The sequence below is a fragment of the Mus caroli genome, chromosome 2 (genome assembly GCF_900094665.2).
Source record: "Mus caroli chromosome 2, CAROLI_EIJ_v1.1, whole genome shotgun sequence".
NCBI lineage: Eukaryota > Metazoa > Chordata > Mammalia > Rodentia > Muridae > Mus > Mus caroli.
The window spans coordinates 39497139-39515474 of NC_034571.1; the positions used below are offsets into that span (position 1 = coordinate 39497139).

Genomic DNA, 18336 nt, shown 5'->3' on the forward strand with positions numbered 1-18336 from the left:
TCCTTCCTTCCTTCCTTCCTTTCTTTCTTTCTTTCTTTCTTTCTTTCTTTCTTTCTTTCTTTCTTTCTTTCTTTCTTTCTTTCTTTCTTTCTTTCACTTTTTAATTCTTATTTGAAGACAGTATCTCACTATATACACCAAATTGGTCTTCCACTCACAACAATCAGCCTTTCTCTTCCTTGTGAGTGCTGAGGTCATAGATGTGTGAATTTTTCACTGTTGCCAGCTAATGGTTCCTTTTGAACTTTTTAACATACAAAAATACAAACATTTGAGGAGAAAGTGAGATTAGTTGAATCCATTTGTTCTAATCTCAAGATGATGTAGCTAGGTTGTAAGTGACTTGGCTGAAGTCACAAAACTAAAACTCAAACTTTTGCCATTCCATTATGAATTTTCAAGTTTCACTTTTACTTTTAGGTCTAACAAGTTGTTTTTTGTTTTGTTTTTTGTTTTTTGTTTTAATGACCTTCACTGAACATCAATATTATTCAGGACAGAAAAGATGTTAATGCCTTATGTTCTATCTCTTTAACATTATGTCCAACCACTGCTATGAATATTGATACTTCTTATTATCTGTAACAAATGAAGTATATGTAAAGCTATGCTTTAATTTTAGCGTATTAAAATTAGAAAATCCCAAGTAAGAACACCACAGATTATGTTTCCCCTGGGAAGCACAGAGGGAAGGCTTCATGCCATAGATATGTACAACCCCAGCCTCAGTCAGCTCCTTGGTTTTCTCTAACAGGCTTCTTGAATGGTATGTGAGCTTTATTCCTATTTCATTCCTGTTTACAGAAAACCAGGCACAACGTGGAAAGTGTGGATTTGTGTGGTGCACATATAGAATGGGCCAAAGAAAAATCAAGCAAAAAGAGTGTCTTTCAGGTAAGAATGCCACCTGTGCTCAATTTCCTCCTTTTCCCTCCAAATCTGAGCCCCCTCAGGTAATGAGAGCAGCACTACCTTCCTGTGGTGTGTTCATGTGTAGGAACTACTTGTCTGAAGGTCATTCTGAAAGACAGACTGGCTCCTCTTCCTTGTGGAATCATGGCTTTATTTTGTGTTTTCCCGGATGACTGGTTGCTAAACAACAACAACAACAAAATGCATGTTTTGTGTCAATTAACTTATGAGGATGTATTTGATAGCTGTTTGGGGTGCCAACCTAGAATGCTTTACTTAAATAGTTTTAATACAGTACTTTCAAACATACACAAATTAAGATTCAGTAATTATAAGCTCTTCTCATTCGCTGCCATCCGTGCCTTCCAGTCATTAACTACATTTACCGGTGTATGGAGAGATGAGGAGAGAGTGGGGCAGCTTGACAGGGATGGCAGGAAGATATGACAGGGAGGTGGGAGAGTAATCAGAACACATTACATACGTGTAAGAGGTTGTCAAAGGCCAAATTTAATTAATAATAAATTTTAAATCAGACCCTTTTATAGTGAAGATTTTCACTTTTAGAAGAAAAATTGCTATGATTAATCAGTAGTCACAAGCATAATCCACTGAATGTTTTAAATAAAAACCCACGAAATCCTTAAAACACTGAAAACCTGATATTTCACACATGATGTTACCCAATCATGATTTGACCTGATTTTTAGTTACCAATATTTTAAGTTATAAGTTTAATATGTTTTTCCCATTTTAGGTGATATGTAATATTTACATTTTGGAATTAAATAATTTTATTGTATTTTAGCATTATTCCACTTAGGGATGAAGGGAATAGATGAATACATATTTATTAATATTAAATATTTTTGGCAAAATTCTATTCTTTAAGTTGATGTCATAATTATGTAACAAAATACACTGACGAAATCAGTATTAGGACTTACAGCAGCGAGGTTGAATGGCCTTTACCACTTCTACTCATAAGAGAAAAGCAAATGTTCACTTCCCATATGTCTACTATGTGCTACTTTCTTTGGGAATTAATCGTGTATATTAAAACAATTTGGGCTTATTCAGATTTAAAAAGAAAATTCACACACACACACACACACACACACACATGTCCTAGAAGAAATTATATTTCTGTTTCTAGTTTTAAAGTACTTAAATATAGAGATGTTTTTAACCAAAAATTAAGTGAAAGGATGGATATAATTATCATCTGTCAACTAAAAATAAAATTTTAAAAAGGGAAGAGGAAGGAAGGAAGGAGGCAGACAGGCAGGAAGGCGCACGTAGAGAGCAATGATCTCAAGCCAAATGGTAGAGAATGTAGAATTTAGAGAACCAAGGTATAAATAATAAAATCAACTTTGTTTGCAAGTGAGAAGGTAAGGATCAGTAATATCCGTCTCCCCCAGTTTCCTTCTCCTGGTGTTATTCTAACCCAGTAATAAAATGCAAGGGTCAGAATCCTCGTCTCTGACAATCTATAATAGTGCTTTCCAGTCTATAGGCTTCTCAGCCTATAGGTTGCAACTCCTTTGGCAAACTTCTATCTGCAAGCATATTTACATTACAATGCATAATAGTAGAGCAAAATTATAGTTATAAAGTAACAATGAAAATAACTTTATGGTTTGGGGTCCCTACAACATGAGGAACTATATTAACGGACCATAGCATTAGGGAGCTAGGGCATGATGTCATAGACTCACATGTATTGTGAGTTCACCTAATTAATAAAGTTGTAAGAGAAAGAGATTAAGTTCAATCTAAAGAACATGATGTTCATACAATAGAACTTTCCATAGATTTGTGAGGCCAGCCATTCTTCATTTATCTCTAAAAATTTTCAACAAGATCAAAAACTACTGCCAGCTTGGTATGATGGACAAATGGTAATGTATGTCATCCTGGGCTTTTCAAACTATTGGCAATGTTCAAACTTTTATAATTTACACTTGATTTATATTTATGTTGCTGAATTTAGTTTCTTCCATTGACTTTGAAGTCTATTTTCACATTTTACAAATTTCTCATCATCTATTTTTGTTTGTAATGTCATTTGGACAATTGGTGAGGCCTTGAGCCTTCAAAATTTACACAGCTGACTTTTAGGTTGATACATATGCAGATAGATAGTGAGATAGATAAATTGATAGATGATAGGCAGATTATAGGTGAATACATTCTTGATAATTTTATATATAGAATTACAAGATTATTATAAAGATATTGTGATTAACAAAGTTAAAGGAAAATTCTTGGATGACTTTATGTTAATTCATTTTGAATAAATCATCTGACTTGCCACAAGTGTATGCACCTACAGAGTAGACTGGAACAGTCCCCTGTTTGAGCAGAATAATGTAAGTTACTTTAATAGTTCTGATAACAAAAAGAACATTGGGAAGAATTTGCCAGATAACTAAGTCCAGATGACATACATCAATATTTGATTAGATACATTAGCTGGGCTAAATCTCAAATGATCAGAATAAACATGATTATATCTCAAAAACATGGTATTAAGGCATGGGTGGGTGTTTGACTGTGTGTAAGGGTCTCATTACCTACTGAATAATGAAATGTTTCTTCCTTACTGAAAGAGACCCTCTAACTTCAGCTGAGGTACCACATCAAAAATAGTTTAAGGATTCCAAGTTTGAATTGGGCTTGATATTCAATCTCAGCCTATGAATTATAGATTACAGATCGCAAATGACTATTGAGATTTTTAGTTCCAGATGAATCAAAGAAGAGCAAAATTAGAAATAATTTAAAATTTGAAATCTGTCTTTAAAAAGATGATGGATTGGCAATTATATACCACATAATTATGATGTCTATAAAGAAGTCAAACTTGAAATGAATAAGAAAACAAACAAAATTTTTGAATGCCTGAGATAGGCTAGAAACATACATTTTTGATCCAGAAAAATGGAATATTTTTCTTTCAGTGTTTATACTATTTAGACATCTGACTTCTTCATTTTCTGTATTTAACAAAATCCAAGATTTTTTCATAAATAACTCAATGTGGATTCAATCTTCTTCAAGTAATATATGTTAATATCATAGTGACAGATTCTAGCTTTAGTATGTAATAACTCTTGGTAAATAAAAATGATATTCACTTTCTGAAACCAGGAACCTTTACCTACATTGGAGCCAGAATTTTTGTATTATAGGCATTGTTTAACTGAAGTAACATTTTAAAAAGTGCTGTTCTCTTCTGTAATACATTGCCTATGACATGTAATCATAGGTATCAAATAAGTATAAGTATAGCTTTAAATAATATAAATAGGTGTACATTTATATTGAATTATTTGATTTTAGGAAATATAGTGAGCATTCATACACAGAGAGACATACATGTACAGGCACACACACACACAAAGCTTTGCACTTACAAAACGGTCATAGAAATTCTGAACTGGATTAGTGAATGTCCATTGCTCTAACATTTGTTTAATTCTGCAGAAAGAACGATATCTAAGACCATCACAAATCTGATACAGTTTGAGAAAGCATTTATCCAGTGAACAATTTGGGATGAACTTTGGACACATTTTCTTAGTTAACTAAAAGCAATGCCAGGTCTTCATCAGGGAGAGCCTGGACAAAAAAGATTTTTGTTCAAATCACATGTTTTAAACATTTCTGCTAAGGGCTGGTTTGCTCTATGGTGTTTAGCCTGAAATTTAAATCACTAAGGATTAAAAAGATTACAACATAATCTTAAATAATCCCAAATGTCATTTACGGAGAGAGAGTTATAATAACTAGGCAGAATCCCACTAAAGGATGGCAGGACTCTCCAGCAGCATCCAACCACAACAGGGTACGACTCATTCTTTGCTCACTGGCCACATTATGCATTTACATGGCCTGGCATCAGGAACTTCAACTGATAACATAGTTGCAAAATCAGTTATAGGAACACAGAATTGAAGGACATTTTTAAGCGTGCTCTTGTTACAAAGTTGAAAGGGCAATCTCACTTAGGTTCTTTGCCTTCCTTTGAGTTTGAAACTTTCTGAATAAAGTTGTTGGAAGTCTCGGGCAGGGAATTCATGACATGCTGTCAAACAGAGGATACAACACTAACATATTTCCAGTCTCCCAGGGAGGCCACTTGTCCAAAAACAAAAAACAAAAACAAAAAAAAAAAAACAAACAAACAAAAAAAAAAGAATAGGCTAGGCTTGGTAGCTCATACTTTTAATCCAAGCCCTTGTGAGGCAGAGGCAGGTGAGTTCTGAGTTTGAGGCCAATGTGATCTATATAGCAAGTTCAAGGACAGCCAGAGCTACTTAGAGACTTTGTCTCAAAAACCAAATAAAAACAAAAACAAAAGTGACGACAAAGCACTGTAATTATTTCTATCCCATTAAGTTATCACACTATAATATTTTCCTGTCCTGTAAAGCAATTTTAGATATGACTAGAAAATATGTCAACTACTGCATTTACCAAGCCAAGAGACTGGGCATGCTCTAGCTGATCAGACTGTTGCTGCTGAGGCTAGACCAGACTACATTTAGCATAAGAAACAACAAAGAAAACAATTTGGGAATTTAATCTGCCACATATGCCTTGTGTTGCAAGATTCCCAAAGTATCACTGAAATGAAAAACTATCTCCTAGTTTTTCATTTACAATTTGTTTCCTTAATTCCTTTCTCAGTAGGGAGTAAGATATTAACTGATTAGCTAAGATATTGAATCATCTGTACTCTTGAATATATATTTTCCTCAGACTTAGTGTTTTATAAACAACTTTTAATAAAAATATAACTGTTGAATTTATCGGATTTCTACAGACCACATGTATTAAGTTGTATAATTCTATCAGTTAAGAAATAAAGAGTAGAACTATGTCAATGGCCTGTCTGTAAGACAGGGGACATAGAGATGACATAAAGAGATGAAGGTCCACCTTAATCCCATGTTCAGACAATAAATATTGTGTTCAAATGTCTAGGATTTGACATTGCTTCTTTAATATGAAAACTCATCTGCAGAGAGGAAACTGGTTCCCTGTAAGCAAGGTAAAGCTGAAGTAGGTCTAGCATTTAACCACGTGTTACTTTTCCAACTCTGGGTAAACTCCTCTGGCTATGCTGTACATTAAATATATTTGTGTAACATTTTCTGTAGATAGGCATTACATCTAAAAATAATTTGATTGCTTGTCCTGATCTGACATGTCTTAGCCTCACATAGTTTAGTACGACTTAGGTTTATTAATGTGGTGATAATTTAATAACATCCTGGAAAATGCTACTTTAAGCCAAAAGGAAAACTACTGGTATTTTGCTTTTATACATGTCTCATGTCAAGAGGGGCAGTTTAGAATAAGTCTGAGCATTTACCAATTTTCTCTTTCATTTTGCAATGGAATAGTTAAACAAAATGCAAAGGGGGGTTCTTCACATTTATAAATGCATTAGTTTGTGGTGAGGCTGGTTTCAGTTGGCAGAATTACTCACAGTATCTTAAGAGGCATGGAGTCAAACAACATAAGCCAGGGTAAGGAGAAGCATCAACATCCAATACAGCTATTGTTTACTCCATGGTTTGCCCTGGAGCATTTCATGTGTCTACCAGATATACATCCATCCTGCAGAGGCATAGTGGAGCAACAGATGAGTCTGGGGACCTGGATGTTTGCCATTGATGTTTTCAGAGATTGAAGTTGGAGATTCTCTATCAGACTTGTGTATCACACTGAGAAAGGGTGAGATAAGCGCTCCTCTCCTACCTGACACCTCTCTGTGTTAAAAGTGAAGAGATCCTTCAATGTATTTTAAAACAACTGCAAAGGAGTCACTTTAGTACAATCACTGATGGTCATCGTTATTTCTCTGTTCAGTAACCAAGTCATCTGGTAACATTCTGCAAGAAGTTGCAGTTGTGAATTTCGGGAGAATCCAATGGAGGGATGCTTGTGTATGGCCCTCAGTTGCTGAGGATCTTATATGCCAAAAGAAAGATATTTTCCTATATTGTTCAAAGCATATGTGTCCTTATACCCTGTTTAGATTTTAGTATCCAGTCCTTTATGGAAGTTTGATTGCTGCAATATCTAGTTAGGATAAACTAGATAATGAGTGGTGTGTGCAAGATAACATGTCAACAAAAGCATATTCCCCTAGAATTTCCTTCTGAGCTCTGAACTGTAACTTGTAGAGACAAGTTTAGAAACAATGTCCCATATAAAAAAGAGACAAGGGACACTTTATAATCCCCTTCTAAAAGTGTCAAAGAAATACTTTTTCTTGATTGGAAGGAAACAATATGAGTATTTTATGAATCCTAGCCTCAGCGTGTCAGTGAGATTGTACTGGGAGAGACTTAATTCTGAAATTAGGGCTTTAATACACACACACACACACACACACACACACACACACACACACACACAGAGAGAGAGAGAGAGAGAGAGAGAGAGAGAGAGAGAGAGAGAGAGAAACACAACACTGTCTGTGGGCTATGATAAGAGAGATTCTGAAAACCAGGGGGAAATGATATATTCAGATTTTAAAGGAATTCAAATCTCATTAGCTCTGACTAATAAAGGGGGAATAGAAGCAGAGGGATAGCTCCAAGCACACCAATAATAAGAGGACCACACCCATCTCTTCAGAGCAGAACACGCCCATACCTTTAGAGCAAATCACTAGGGAACACTGACTTTTTGCTTTATTATTATTATTATTATTATTATTATTATTATTATTATTATTGAGGAAAATAATAAAGGTTCTTTCATCTAAATCCCTGGAACTAACATACAAAAATCAAATACGTTGCTAGAGAAAAAATTATCAAATCTATCCCACTGGGTGATCCTGGGAGGCTCTAGACTAGAAATCTTAGACTCGGGATATATTCCTTTGCACTTTTCACTCACTATCTAAAGCTACTAAAGGGCACTGGTAGTGTCCTGCCATTTTATCTGTTTACACTAAAATCAGAACAAAAGGGAACTGAAGGCAGTAGCCCCCACACTGACCATAGTGATAGATTTTTAGAGCCAAATCAGTCAAAAGAACTACGATATGAAGTTTCTGAGATGACATAATTTAGATCAAACTTTCAAACTGAAAGGAATGAATTTGACGTCATGTGCATTTTCACAGAAAAATAGATAGATGTGGCCAAAGGGCTTTAAAGCCATTGCTTTGGTCCGTTTGGCCTCTGGAGTAGCTAGGGTGTGGGGTGGAGGTAAGAACCTTTTATTTGTATGATCTGAGTTTCAGTCTGACCTCAGGCTCCCTGCAGCAAGCTGCCCTTCATTTCTTGGCCTCATGCTGGGACTCTTACCTCTTACAAAACTTTATTTCTTCGTGCATTGGTAGAACAAGCATTCTGGTCTCTAGGCTATCCATGGGTGTCTGTGGCTCACTGCAGTTTTCATGTAGTGTCTACATAGCCAAAGTGAGGCTTCCAGGTACTAGGTAACAAAACCGAAGTCCTCAGACTATACACAACAATCTGAGCACACTAATCCTGGACCTCAGGGAAGAATCCAAGGGACCGGAGCGAAATTATCAAGCACTAGGCCTTTTCTCCTTGTGATTTTCATCTTGTATAAAGTACAGAAAATATGACTTTGATTCTGGGATGACAACATTCCAACTAAGGGCTCTCTTTTGCATATCTGTTTCAGAATTCTTATTTGGAATTTGTAAAACAAAGTAGCCATGTTTACTTCATTCTGGGTCTGGTTTTCTTTCCTTTTTAATAGCAAACACATGTATTCCAGAAAAAGAAATGCTTTAATCCCTAAAGCTGATATATAATATATGGAGTCAATGAATAGTAACTCAGTTTATGGCCTGTTGGTGAAGATGGCAGAGTGAAATAAAATCAAGTACCTTAGAAAGGCACAAAAATCACCTTCAGATAAATAGCCTGCCACTCCTTTTTTAGAAACATAAGATAACAAGGCTGTATCTGAGGGCAAGAAACACACACTCACACACAGACATACACACAAACAAACACATACGCAGTCACATACACAAGCACACAAATACACACAGACACACAGTGAGATAGAGAGAGAAAAAGAAACACACACAAATATACACATACAAACATAAGCACACAAACATATACAGACACAAGTACGCATACATAAGAGCTCTCTCTCTCTCTCTCTCTCTCTCTCTCACACACACACACACACACACACACACAGAGTGTTTAAATACCACTAGCCACAAGAAAGGGGAAAAATCTGGGCAGTGGTGAGAAAAACTCTAAAACCTCAGAGCAATGTTTAAAGCAGGATAAGAAAATAACAAAGCAATCATTGTAAATAAAGGCTTGAAATGAACTCAAGAAAACAAACGGTCAGTTTATGATGCAAACCAATGCCAGCACTTACAAGAGAAGTCTACACAAAATCCCAAACACACTAGGAGTGAAACTTACTAAGAACTTGCTAGAGAGTACAGATTTAAAAGCATGAATATAATTTAGAAACATATACGTACATGCAAATGCAGATATGCATACAATATCAATCAGTTATAAAAGAGGCCATGAATTAGGAGTCTGAGAAGGGGTATATGGGGGAGGTGCAGGGGTTGGAAGAAGGAGACAGGAGAAATGCTGTGATTAAATTAGAATCATAATTTTTGGAAGTCAAGGATATAGAATCTAGGAAGATGGCTCCGAGATGCGGGGAGAAGAGTGCTTGCTGTGCAGGCATGAAGGCCTGAGTTCAATTCCCCACATAAAAAGCTGTGGGTGGCGCTGTGTACCTCTGTCTGCATGTGTCACTGCAGGAGGCGGGAACAGGAGTATTTTAGGACTTTCTGGCTTGGACTAGCTCTAGCTTCAGTGGAAGATGGTGTTTCAAGGGAATGAGGTAGAGATGGACAGAACAGAACTCCCAACTCCTACCTTTGATTTCCCTGCAAGCATTCACAAGGCACATTGCATTCACAAGGCATGTTGTCTTCATTTTTTTCTTTGGGGTTTCTTTTGTTTGTTTGTTTGTTTGTTGTTTTGTTTCATTTTGCCAATTTGACACACTCTGGAGTTATCTTGAAAGAAGAACCTTGCTTGAAGAAATCCCCCAGTCTGATAGCCTATAGGCAGGTCTGAGGGGGCATTTTCTTGGTCAATGATTGAAGCAGGAGGGCCCAGGTTACTGAAAATGGTGCCACCCCTGGGCAGGTGGTTCTAAATGTTATAAAAAAGCAGGCCGAGCAAGTCATGAAAAAAATAATGCAGTCAGCAGAATTCCTTCATGGCCTCTTGCTTTAGTTCTCACCTCCTGGTTCCTGCCTCTGTTTCCCACTGCCCCCACCCCCACCCCCACCATGATGGACTTTGACCTAGTAACCAAATTAACTCTTTCCTCACAGGTTGCTTTTGGTCATGGTCTCATGATCTATATATCACAGCAGTATAAACTTAACTAGGGCACACATAAACCATTTAAACACACACACACATACACACATACACACACACCATTTTATGAAACATTTCATCTCCAGCATGGGTGTAGGGGTTCTAACTCATTGCAGGGTGTACATTCAACCCAAATTGTTTACAACAACAGAGTTAACATGTTACAAAAGTGCCTCAAAGGACTTTGATCTACTGACACCGAACTTCCTTTAGTAGTACCTTGGGAAGACTTAGTAAATCTGTTGTGCTTTATCTGTTATTTAAACAATGCTTACTTTTCAAGAGTCCCACGCCCATGACCAAGCTAAAGACAGACTTCTGATGTCTAGTATCTATGATGGATTTGAACTCAAACCACGGCAGCGTGATTAGGAAGTGCAATTGTTAGATTCACAGTATGCGCTCATGAAGGTGTTGGGAAGTATGCGAAACCTTTCTTCTTCGAAAGGTGCTCTGGGACATGCACAATCACGGATGTCACTGTCCATCTGCAAGGAAGAAACAAACTGGCAGTTTAGAGAACAGTATCAAATTCAACTCCGTAGCAATGTAATGGTTAATCAGCATAAAAAATAAATATTTGGAGGCCCCCGTGCTAGAAAACAAATGTGTCCCGTGAAATATAATTAATGGCATGAGAAAGTGGCTGGCTTCCTTGCAGACAAATTTGTCCTTTTACTAAAGTAAGGACTGTTCTATTATTAACACTGGAAATCTTAGATGGGCAGCAGAGACTGCTGCATTATTCATAAAAGCGTTGCTGCCATCTGGTGGCCGTTTGGCAGTTCAGCACAGACTGCTAATTCCGTTTGACTGGGTCTCCTGTGAGGCTATGCAAGACAAGGCTCTGGGTGGTAAAAATACGAAAGTGTGAACAGTTAGGTTTAGATGTCATTCACTTGATGACGCTCCTTGTTCCCCATGCCTTGGTAGAATGAAAGTCTCAAGCAGTAGTGAGATAATTATATATTTTTGGCTTTACTGTGAGTGTGTATTTTACAAGGCTTATCTAAGGAAGTTACTCTTGGCTGTTGTTGACTGACAAATTTTATTGACATTCAGTTCTGTTGGCAAATAAATATGTACTCAAATATTAGGAAGATTTATTGAATCTAAAGATATGTTATTTTGTGTAAATAAGAATATATGTGAGATGCTGTAATCCCTCATTTGGATCTAAGCATGAATTTTCTTAAGTTATCATTCACTGAGCCTGCTTTTGGAAATAATACAATTTATAATATCAAAAAGAAAAATGAACAGCAATTCATAAAACTCGAGATTCTATCTCGTCACTGAAGGGTTCTATGAAGAAATCTTATTTCGTGGCTCAGAAACGTGTAATCTGATATAAAGAGGAGGACTTAGAAATTGAATGACAAATATTTAGGTTACATTATGAACATGAAGACCCAGGCAACGGGGTACCCACTCATTCTCTGGAAGATTAGGGTGACTTTGTGCCCTGGACTATTCTAAAACTTCCTAAAATCCTAGGATTTTTTATTGCATGTAGTCCTAAAATCATAGGCTCATTGTATGTGGTAAAATCTGAACCTGAGAATGGATATTTATGTAGATCAAACGTCTTTGAAGAACATAAGATATAATGAGTTAAAATTGCCCCAGGAGGGAGGTTGGAGTTCCTTGAATTCTCAGAGATGGTATTTAATAGTTAATGTCCATGTTCCAGTGGACGTTTCCTTGCCATTAAACTGCCTTATGATTTAGTAAAAGTTGCCTGCCTACAAAGAGGCGTTGCACTACACTGGGAGAATTATAATATTGAATGAATGTTATTCTTTACCATAAAAGTTGCAAGTGACTATTTTTAAAGAGAGACATTTGGATTTTATTTTAAAATTCTCTGGAAGGCTTTGGTTCTATGTATATACATTTGCCATTACCTCTGTTACTAGTTACTTTTGATACTGAAAATATTTCCTTCTTCAAAACATTTAATTTGGCTTATGGAAAATCATGTGTCCCATCTTCCCTGGAAGAATGCTAAAGTCCCTTCTCACCCCCCCACTCGGCCCCTTCTCCCCCACATTTTCTTCAGGAATATGATGCAAACAAGACACTATCTAGACAGTAAGAGCTATGTGTCAGTTATATCTCTGTCTCTTTCATACATACATGTACATTTTAATGTAGATCTATCCCCTGAGTTGGCCTGAATACAGTTGTATGATGGTTTCCAATGGCTCTATAGTTGACATAGTAAAGCTATAGTGAGAATACCCAGGTATTAGTCAAATTTTTCTATTGTTTGTCTCAATAACATTTGCTTTCTGGTAGCTTTTTCAGGTTCTTAGCAGCCTATTTCTGTTTACTCGGGAAGATTATTCATATACTGTAGCCTTGAGCACTTCAGCATGCAGTTTCTAGATGTTAGTGCATAGTGGGGTGTTTAGTGATGTGTTGGTTCATGCAAAATTGTAATACTGACAGCATATCTCAGTGAAAATGTTTTCATTTTATTTCTTAAGAACTTGTTTACAATTCTCTGTAAGCACAAAGTTTCTCATAGACGCCTTTGACTTAAGTTTGCCTTTGCCTCTACTGTTAGTTTATTGTTGAGCAGATCCCAGAAAACAGATTTTAAGAATCAGCAAGAATGAAACATCAGGAAAAAATAGCATATAATATACAAAGTACTAATAAAGTTGGTCATAGGGCAACATGATGCTAACAGGAGTTTTCTACCCAAAATTCCATAAGATGATTAAACCAAAATATTTTTTATCAGCCTCTGAGCCTGTGATTTATAGCTGTCTCCAGAATGATGTCTTTATTTCTTTCTGGTCATACGTGGGGCAAGTATGTTTGTCTGGGTATTCTTTTCTTAGAGTCCATGAATATCCACAGCAGAAAGCAAAAGGAATAGGATGCAACTTGAGGCTAGACATAAGCTATCTGAGGAAGTCTGATGCAAATGCAGACCCAGATGTGGAGAGAGGGGTGGCCAGAGAGCAGCAATGTGTGATGCAATTCACTCCTACTAGCTTTCCATGTCCATATGTCTCACTTTAAATGTTATCCTGAGCTTTAGACATGCAACTGCTCTTTCGGCTATAGAAGAGCTAAGAAAACATTTTAGGGAAAACCGTTCACCCTTTTCCTGTGCCTGTGTATGAGGCTGCACTTGATAATCGTTGTCTATTTCATTCCAAGGGATTCTGGACTTTCCTCATCCATTGTCACGATTGTGTGGTCTGTTCTGTTTTCCTGATGTGCAATTTTTCATGTCCAAGGATTGTGGGGCTTGGTTTTCTTGACATTTCCAGACTCCATTAAGTTCAGTGTACAGTACACTGGACTCACTGGGTCTGCAGGATACAAGAAGTGACTCCTTGAGTCACCTGCATGTCAGAACCATTCTTACTGTCACCATCCAGTAAGAGTGCCATGGTATGCTTAGAAAGGCCAGCTTTCCCCATGAGTGTACCAGCCACTTTCCATATTATTATTCTGTATCTCCAGCATGTAATAGCTCCAAGCCATTGGCAATAGTTTTAAATTAACTACACCATTACTGATACCTTTAGAAGCAAAACTTTCCCTGTGCTAAGAACACTGATGTGTAATCCAGCAGAGGCCAGGTTTGAAAACTTAGAAACTTAAATGGTACAGATGTACGCTATGGTGGCTATTCTTTTGTGTACTTTTGTTCTTAGACACCTGTGCTCTAGCTTTTTGGAATGTTGTATCATGTCACCACAAATCCTGTGCTGTGGAGCAGCTCAGTGAGGGCACTGCATTAGGGATGCATTTGTGACAGAGTTTCTTATTATAAGGTGCCACCTTATTTCGGATGCATTTTAAGACACCATACCATTGCAAAGTTAATTGATCCTGAATGATGGTGCACTTAGGAATAACAGTGTGCCCTAGAGCTAGGTGTCCTGGGTTTCATTTCCTTTACGTCTTTGCTTTGAAGCAGTGCAGTGCTTCTAACAGAGCTAATAACCCTGTGTTACTAGTTTTACATCCATAAAGATCAGAAACGATGAAGCAGACATAGGCACCAATCAGAAAATACAAACCCATATCTAGAGTTTATTTCCAGTCTAGGAAGACTTAATCAAGATCCCATGAACATAAGGGGCTCAATTTGTTATCCAGAACTTGGCTGTTGTTCTGATGTTCTGAATGGTTGTCTCTCCTGATGAAATGTTATTCAGTATGCAAAGCTATACTGGCTTTGTTGGGAGGAAGTATTGGTGTTAGGTCAGTACAGTGTCATGCCTGACACTGTAACTACCTCATTCATGGATTTATTTTATAAGATCTAACTGGCTAAAGCTAGAAGATGGAGAACATCAAAGATTCAAGTCATCTGGTTCAACAGTGTGATCTCTGGGAAAAATTATGACATTAACAGGAGACATAAAACATGCATGTTATTGCTGACTTTCATGAGTCCACTAATATTTTACAGACTTCATTGTCTCCAATCTTCTTTCTAAATTGTCCCCTCCCAGGCCTCTGATCACCATATAAAGTCATCCGTACTGTCTATATTCCTCCCTCTGGCTACCCAATATTAGGTTCCTTGCTTGAATGATATGTAGTAGCATTTCTGCTCACCACTGCCTTAAATCCTCATCCTAGGGTGGGCTGATGACAGGTGTTACCCAGGATTTTTCATTCTTCATCAGATGACTTCAAGACCATCCATGCGACCACAGGGTTAAGCATAGGAAGCATCCCTGGTCACACATGTGGAGGGGACAAGGGACATTTGATTCACCTATGTGTGAGACTTAGATTCTCCATAACTGTTGTCCGAAATTCCACATATTTTATTTCTGCCTCAGGATTGCCATGTAACTCTTCATTTAGTAGATTTGAAAATGTCAATCGTAATAGGAAGCTAACGCCACATAGTTTGTTGAAAATATGATCAGATACTTACCATTGATTCATATCCAGTGATGAGCCAGGGTGGAGCTTTCAATTCCTGAGATCTCTTTGATGCAGAAAAGAAAGTCTTCCTCGAGCACCTCACGAGCTTTTAAAATGTGTGTGTATGAAACTTTTAGCATAACCTACCACAAAACTTACAGATATTATACTCTAGGTTATCTTTGAACTTTTAGAATCTTATGTCGGGAGAGTCAAAGTCCAAAGTACCCCAGCCTGGGTATGCTAAAGATGTTCATTGGTTATGGATGCTTCTATCAATGGCTTCCAGAAAATCGTTCCCATTGTGCAATATACATTGTGTATCTAGCAATAGAGGCTTGTTTCAGTCATCGAACTTTACGAGCATATCCGAGTAAGACTGAGATTTATGACTTTAATCAAGTAAGTAGTTGTTTTAAGCCTCTAAACTCTGGGCTCATTCATAACAGAATAAATACCCAACTGATCCAAATTATGCATTTACAAATATAATCCAATGGTTCAATACTTATGAGAGGTAATGGCAGTTCTAGAAATAGGGTTTAACCCTTTAAAGAGATCTTGGGACCCCGGTGAATTGCCAAATTCCATCTTACAGGGCTGTAGAGAAAAGGCAGGTAGTAGACTTCATCTGGCCTTGTAGCTTTGCTATTACTCAGTATGTTTATAGAAATAACTGCCTAACAAAGTTAGCTTCTAGGAAGGATGCCAGGTTACAAGGAATCATACCCAANTCTCAGAATCACATTGGGCTTGCACCCAAAATGTTTGCAACATTAGGTGGAAGCAATATAACCTGGCTTGGAAAGTTCTAGGGGAACAAAACGGCAGAGAGTGCTCAGGGAACACTGCGTTCAGCGTCTTCAAGATAGGATCTTTCTTGGCCTCNTGGAAAACAAGAGAAAACTGTATATCTTGCTATTTTTAAAAATAATGTGGACAAACAGAATCTCGGGTTGTCACAGATCATTGTTAAGCCAGCAACTTTAGAGGTTTTAACCCACAAACTGGGCTGTAAGACATAGGAGAAGATAGGAATACAGTTGGAAAAATCTAAACATTGCCCCAAAGTTTTGGCATTTCAGNACTTTCCAGGGAAAAGAAAAGAAATTTGATTTCTGTGCAGTCGATGGGAAAGNTTGTAATTGGCCTGAGAAAATTAAATTTCTCATATTTTCATTGCAAATGGTATTTTCATGTTTGTTTTTCAAAACTTGAAAATGACCTTACATGTTAAACGTCATTAGCCAAAAGCTACTATGAAGGCCATGTTACTTTGGAATTTAATGTTGTAACAACTGTTGAGTTTTAAAAATATATATATCTGGCAATTGCCACTATTATTAATTTTAAAAGTTGTAGGAGACTTTTTTCCCCCAGGTCAAGTACTTGTGTAAAGTGGAGATGTGATGTGTAAGAATGGCTATTTCAATGCATTGTTAGGTTTCCTGCCCCCTCCCAAATATGTAAATATAGAGGTTTAATTTATTTTTTTTCTCCTTGGAGTTTTCTCTTTTTCCTTTAAAAAAAAAATTAAACCTAAAATATTCATGTTAAAATTTCAGGCTCGTTTTTTTCTTGGATCTAAAATTTATTTCAATTCTTTAAGCTAAATTAATTTCTAAAACTACCATGAGTTTATATTCCTGGATTTATAGCAGGTTCAATTTGGTAGCAAAGTGTGGTAAGGAGAAGAATAGAATAACTGAGTTCATCAAAGGCGAGCTCAGTAGTGTGCAGCCCCCCTAACGCTGAGATCCCTGATTCTAGCTCCTCATGTTGTGGTGACCCCCCAACCACAGCATCATTTTTGTTGCAACTTCATAACAGCAATTTTGCCACTATTATTAGTCATACAGTAAATATCGGATATGCCACCCATATTCATGTTTCTGAATAAGTGATCAATATAATAAATTGAAGAAGACAATAATAACAGAGAAATACAACAGACCAAGTATTGTTAAAGTCTTTTTATGGCACATTTCAACATTTGGCCCTGAGTTAACCAAAATAGACTTTTGTATACTCTGTGTGTGTGTGCGTGTGTGTGTGTGTGTGTGTGTGTGTGTGTGTGTGTATCTTCTGATGTTGGTTAGTTATACTTTCTACATTCTGGACGCAGACTGATGGGAAAAAAAATGTTTAGCATGAATGTAACAAAACCAAATGGGTCTTTAGAGCCCAGACTGAGAGCCAACCTATATGCCATGTCTGTCTGTGTCGTGGTACTGAGTCACAGCTAGTAGAGCAGAGATGCATTAGTCCCTGTCCCAACTGCCCACCATAATACACAAAGCTAGTGTAGGAAGAGCTCCTGGTTTGTGTCAAGAATAATTACAGACCCTTCAACAGTCTTGGACCAAGTAGACATTCAAATTATCTGTATCATCTAAATTAAAGGACACTTTGTTAGGGGTTGATATTGTTACAATAGAGTGAATTACATCACACCTTTACAGACATAAAGCACATTTCCCACACTTTTATTGTTTTCTTTCATTGGTGCTGATATAATGGCTCATTTAAAGGAATCACTGAAGTTCTTTGATTAAACACTATTGAATGTGTAACTAGAGTTCACATTATTCAATAACATATTGTCAACCTGCATACCAATTCATAGCTATTTTAAAATTAGTTCAGAAGTGTTTAGGATGTGAAAATTTTGGATTAATGATTAAAGTCAAAGGCAGATGTATAAAAGATAAGAACTAAAGATCAGAGAATTCAGGGTAAAATATGTCCTTTCAGGGAGAAACACAAAATGAAGCAAAAATTTTAAAGTATTTTCATTTAGTATTTGATTGATATTAAGGGCTTGTCCATTTTTCTAATGACAAGTGAGTATATGTTGTACCTCTTCAAATACATTACGTTCAATTTGTAGATATTTATATGCTGCCATAAAAATATGATGACTAATATGGTTGGACTCACACTAAACACTCGGCTGGGTGAGTCAACTGTGAGGAACCTTGTAATAATTACCTTCTACGAACTTAGACAAAGTTCTTAGCTGTGATGAAAGGATGGACCATTTAGAGACTGCTGTATCCAGGGATCC

General features: G+C 36.9%; 1 protein-coding gene across 3 annotated transcripts in view; it reads left to right on the forward strand.

The window, feature by feature from the left end:
• Arhgap15 (Rho GTPase activating protein 15) overlaps positions 1-18336 on the forward strand; it is a 627570-nt gene that overhangs the window by 138700 nt on the left and 470534 nt on the right. For all 3 annotated transcript variants that reach the window (XM_021155710.1, XM_021155709.1, XM_029472910.1), the window contains one exon: positions 805-894. In XM_021155710.1, coding sequence (XP_021011369.1) covers positions 805-894 — 90 coding nt within the window. The remainder of the gene's footprint in view (positions 1-804; positions 895-18336) is intronic.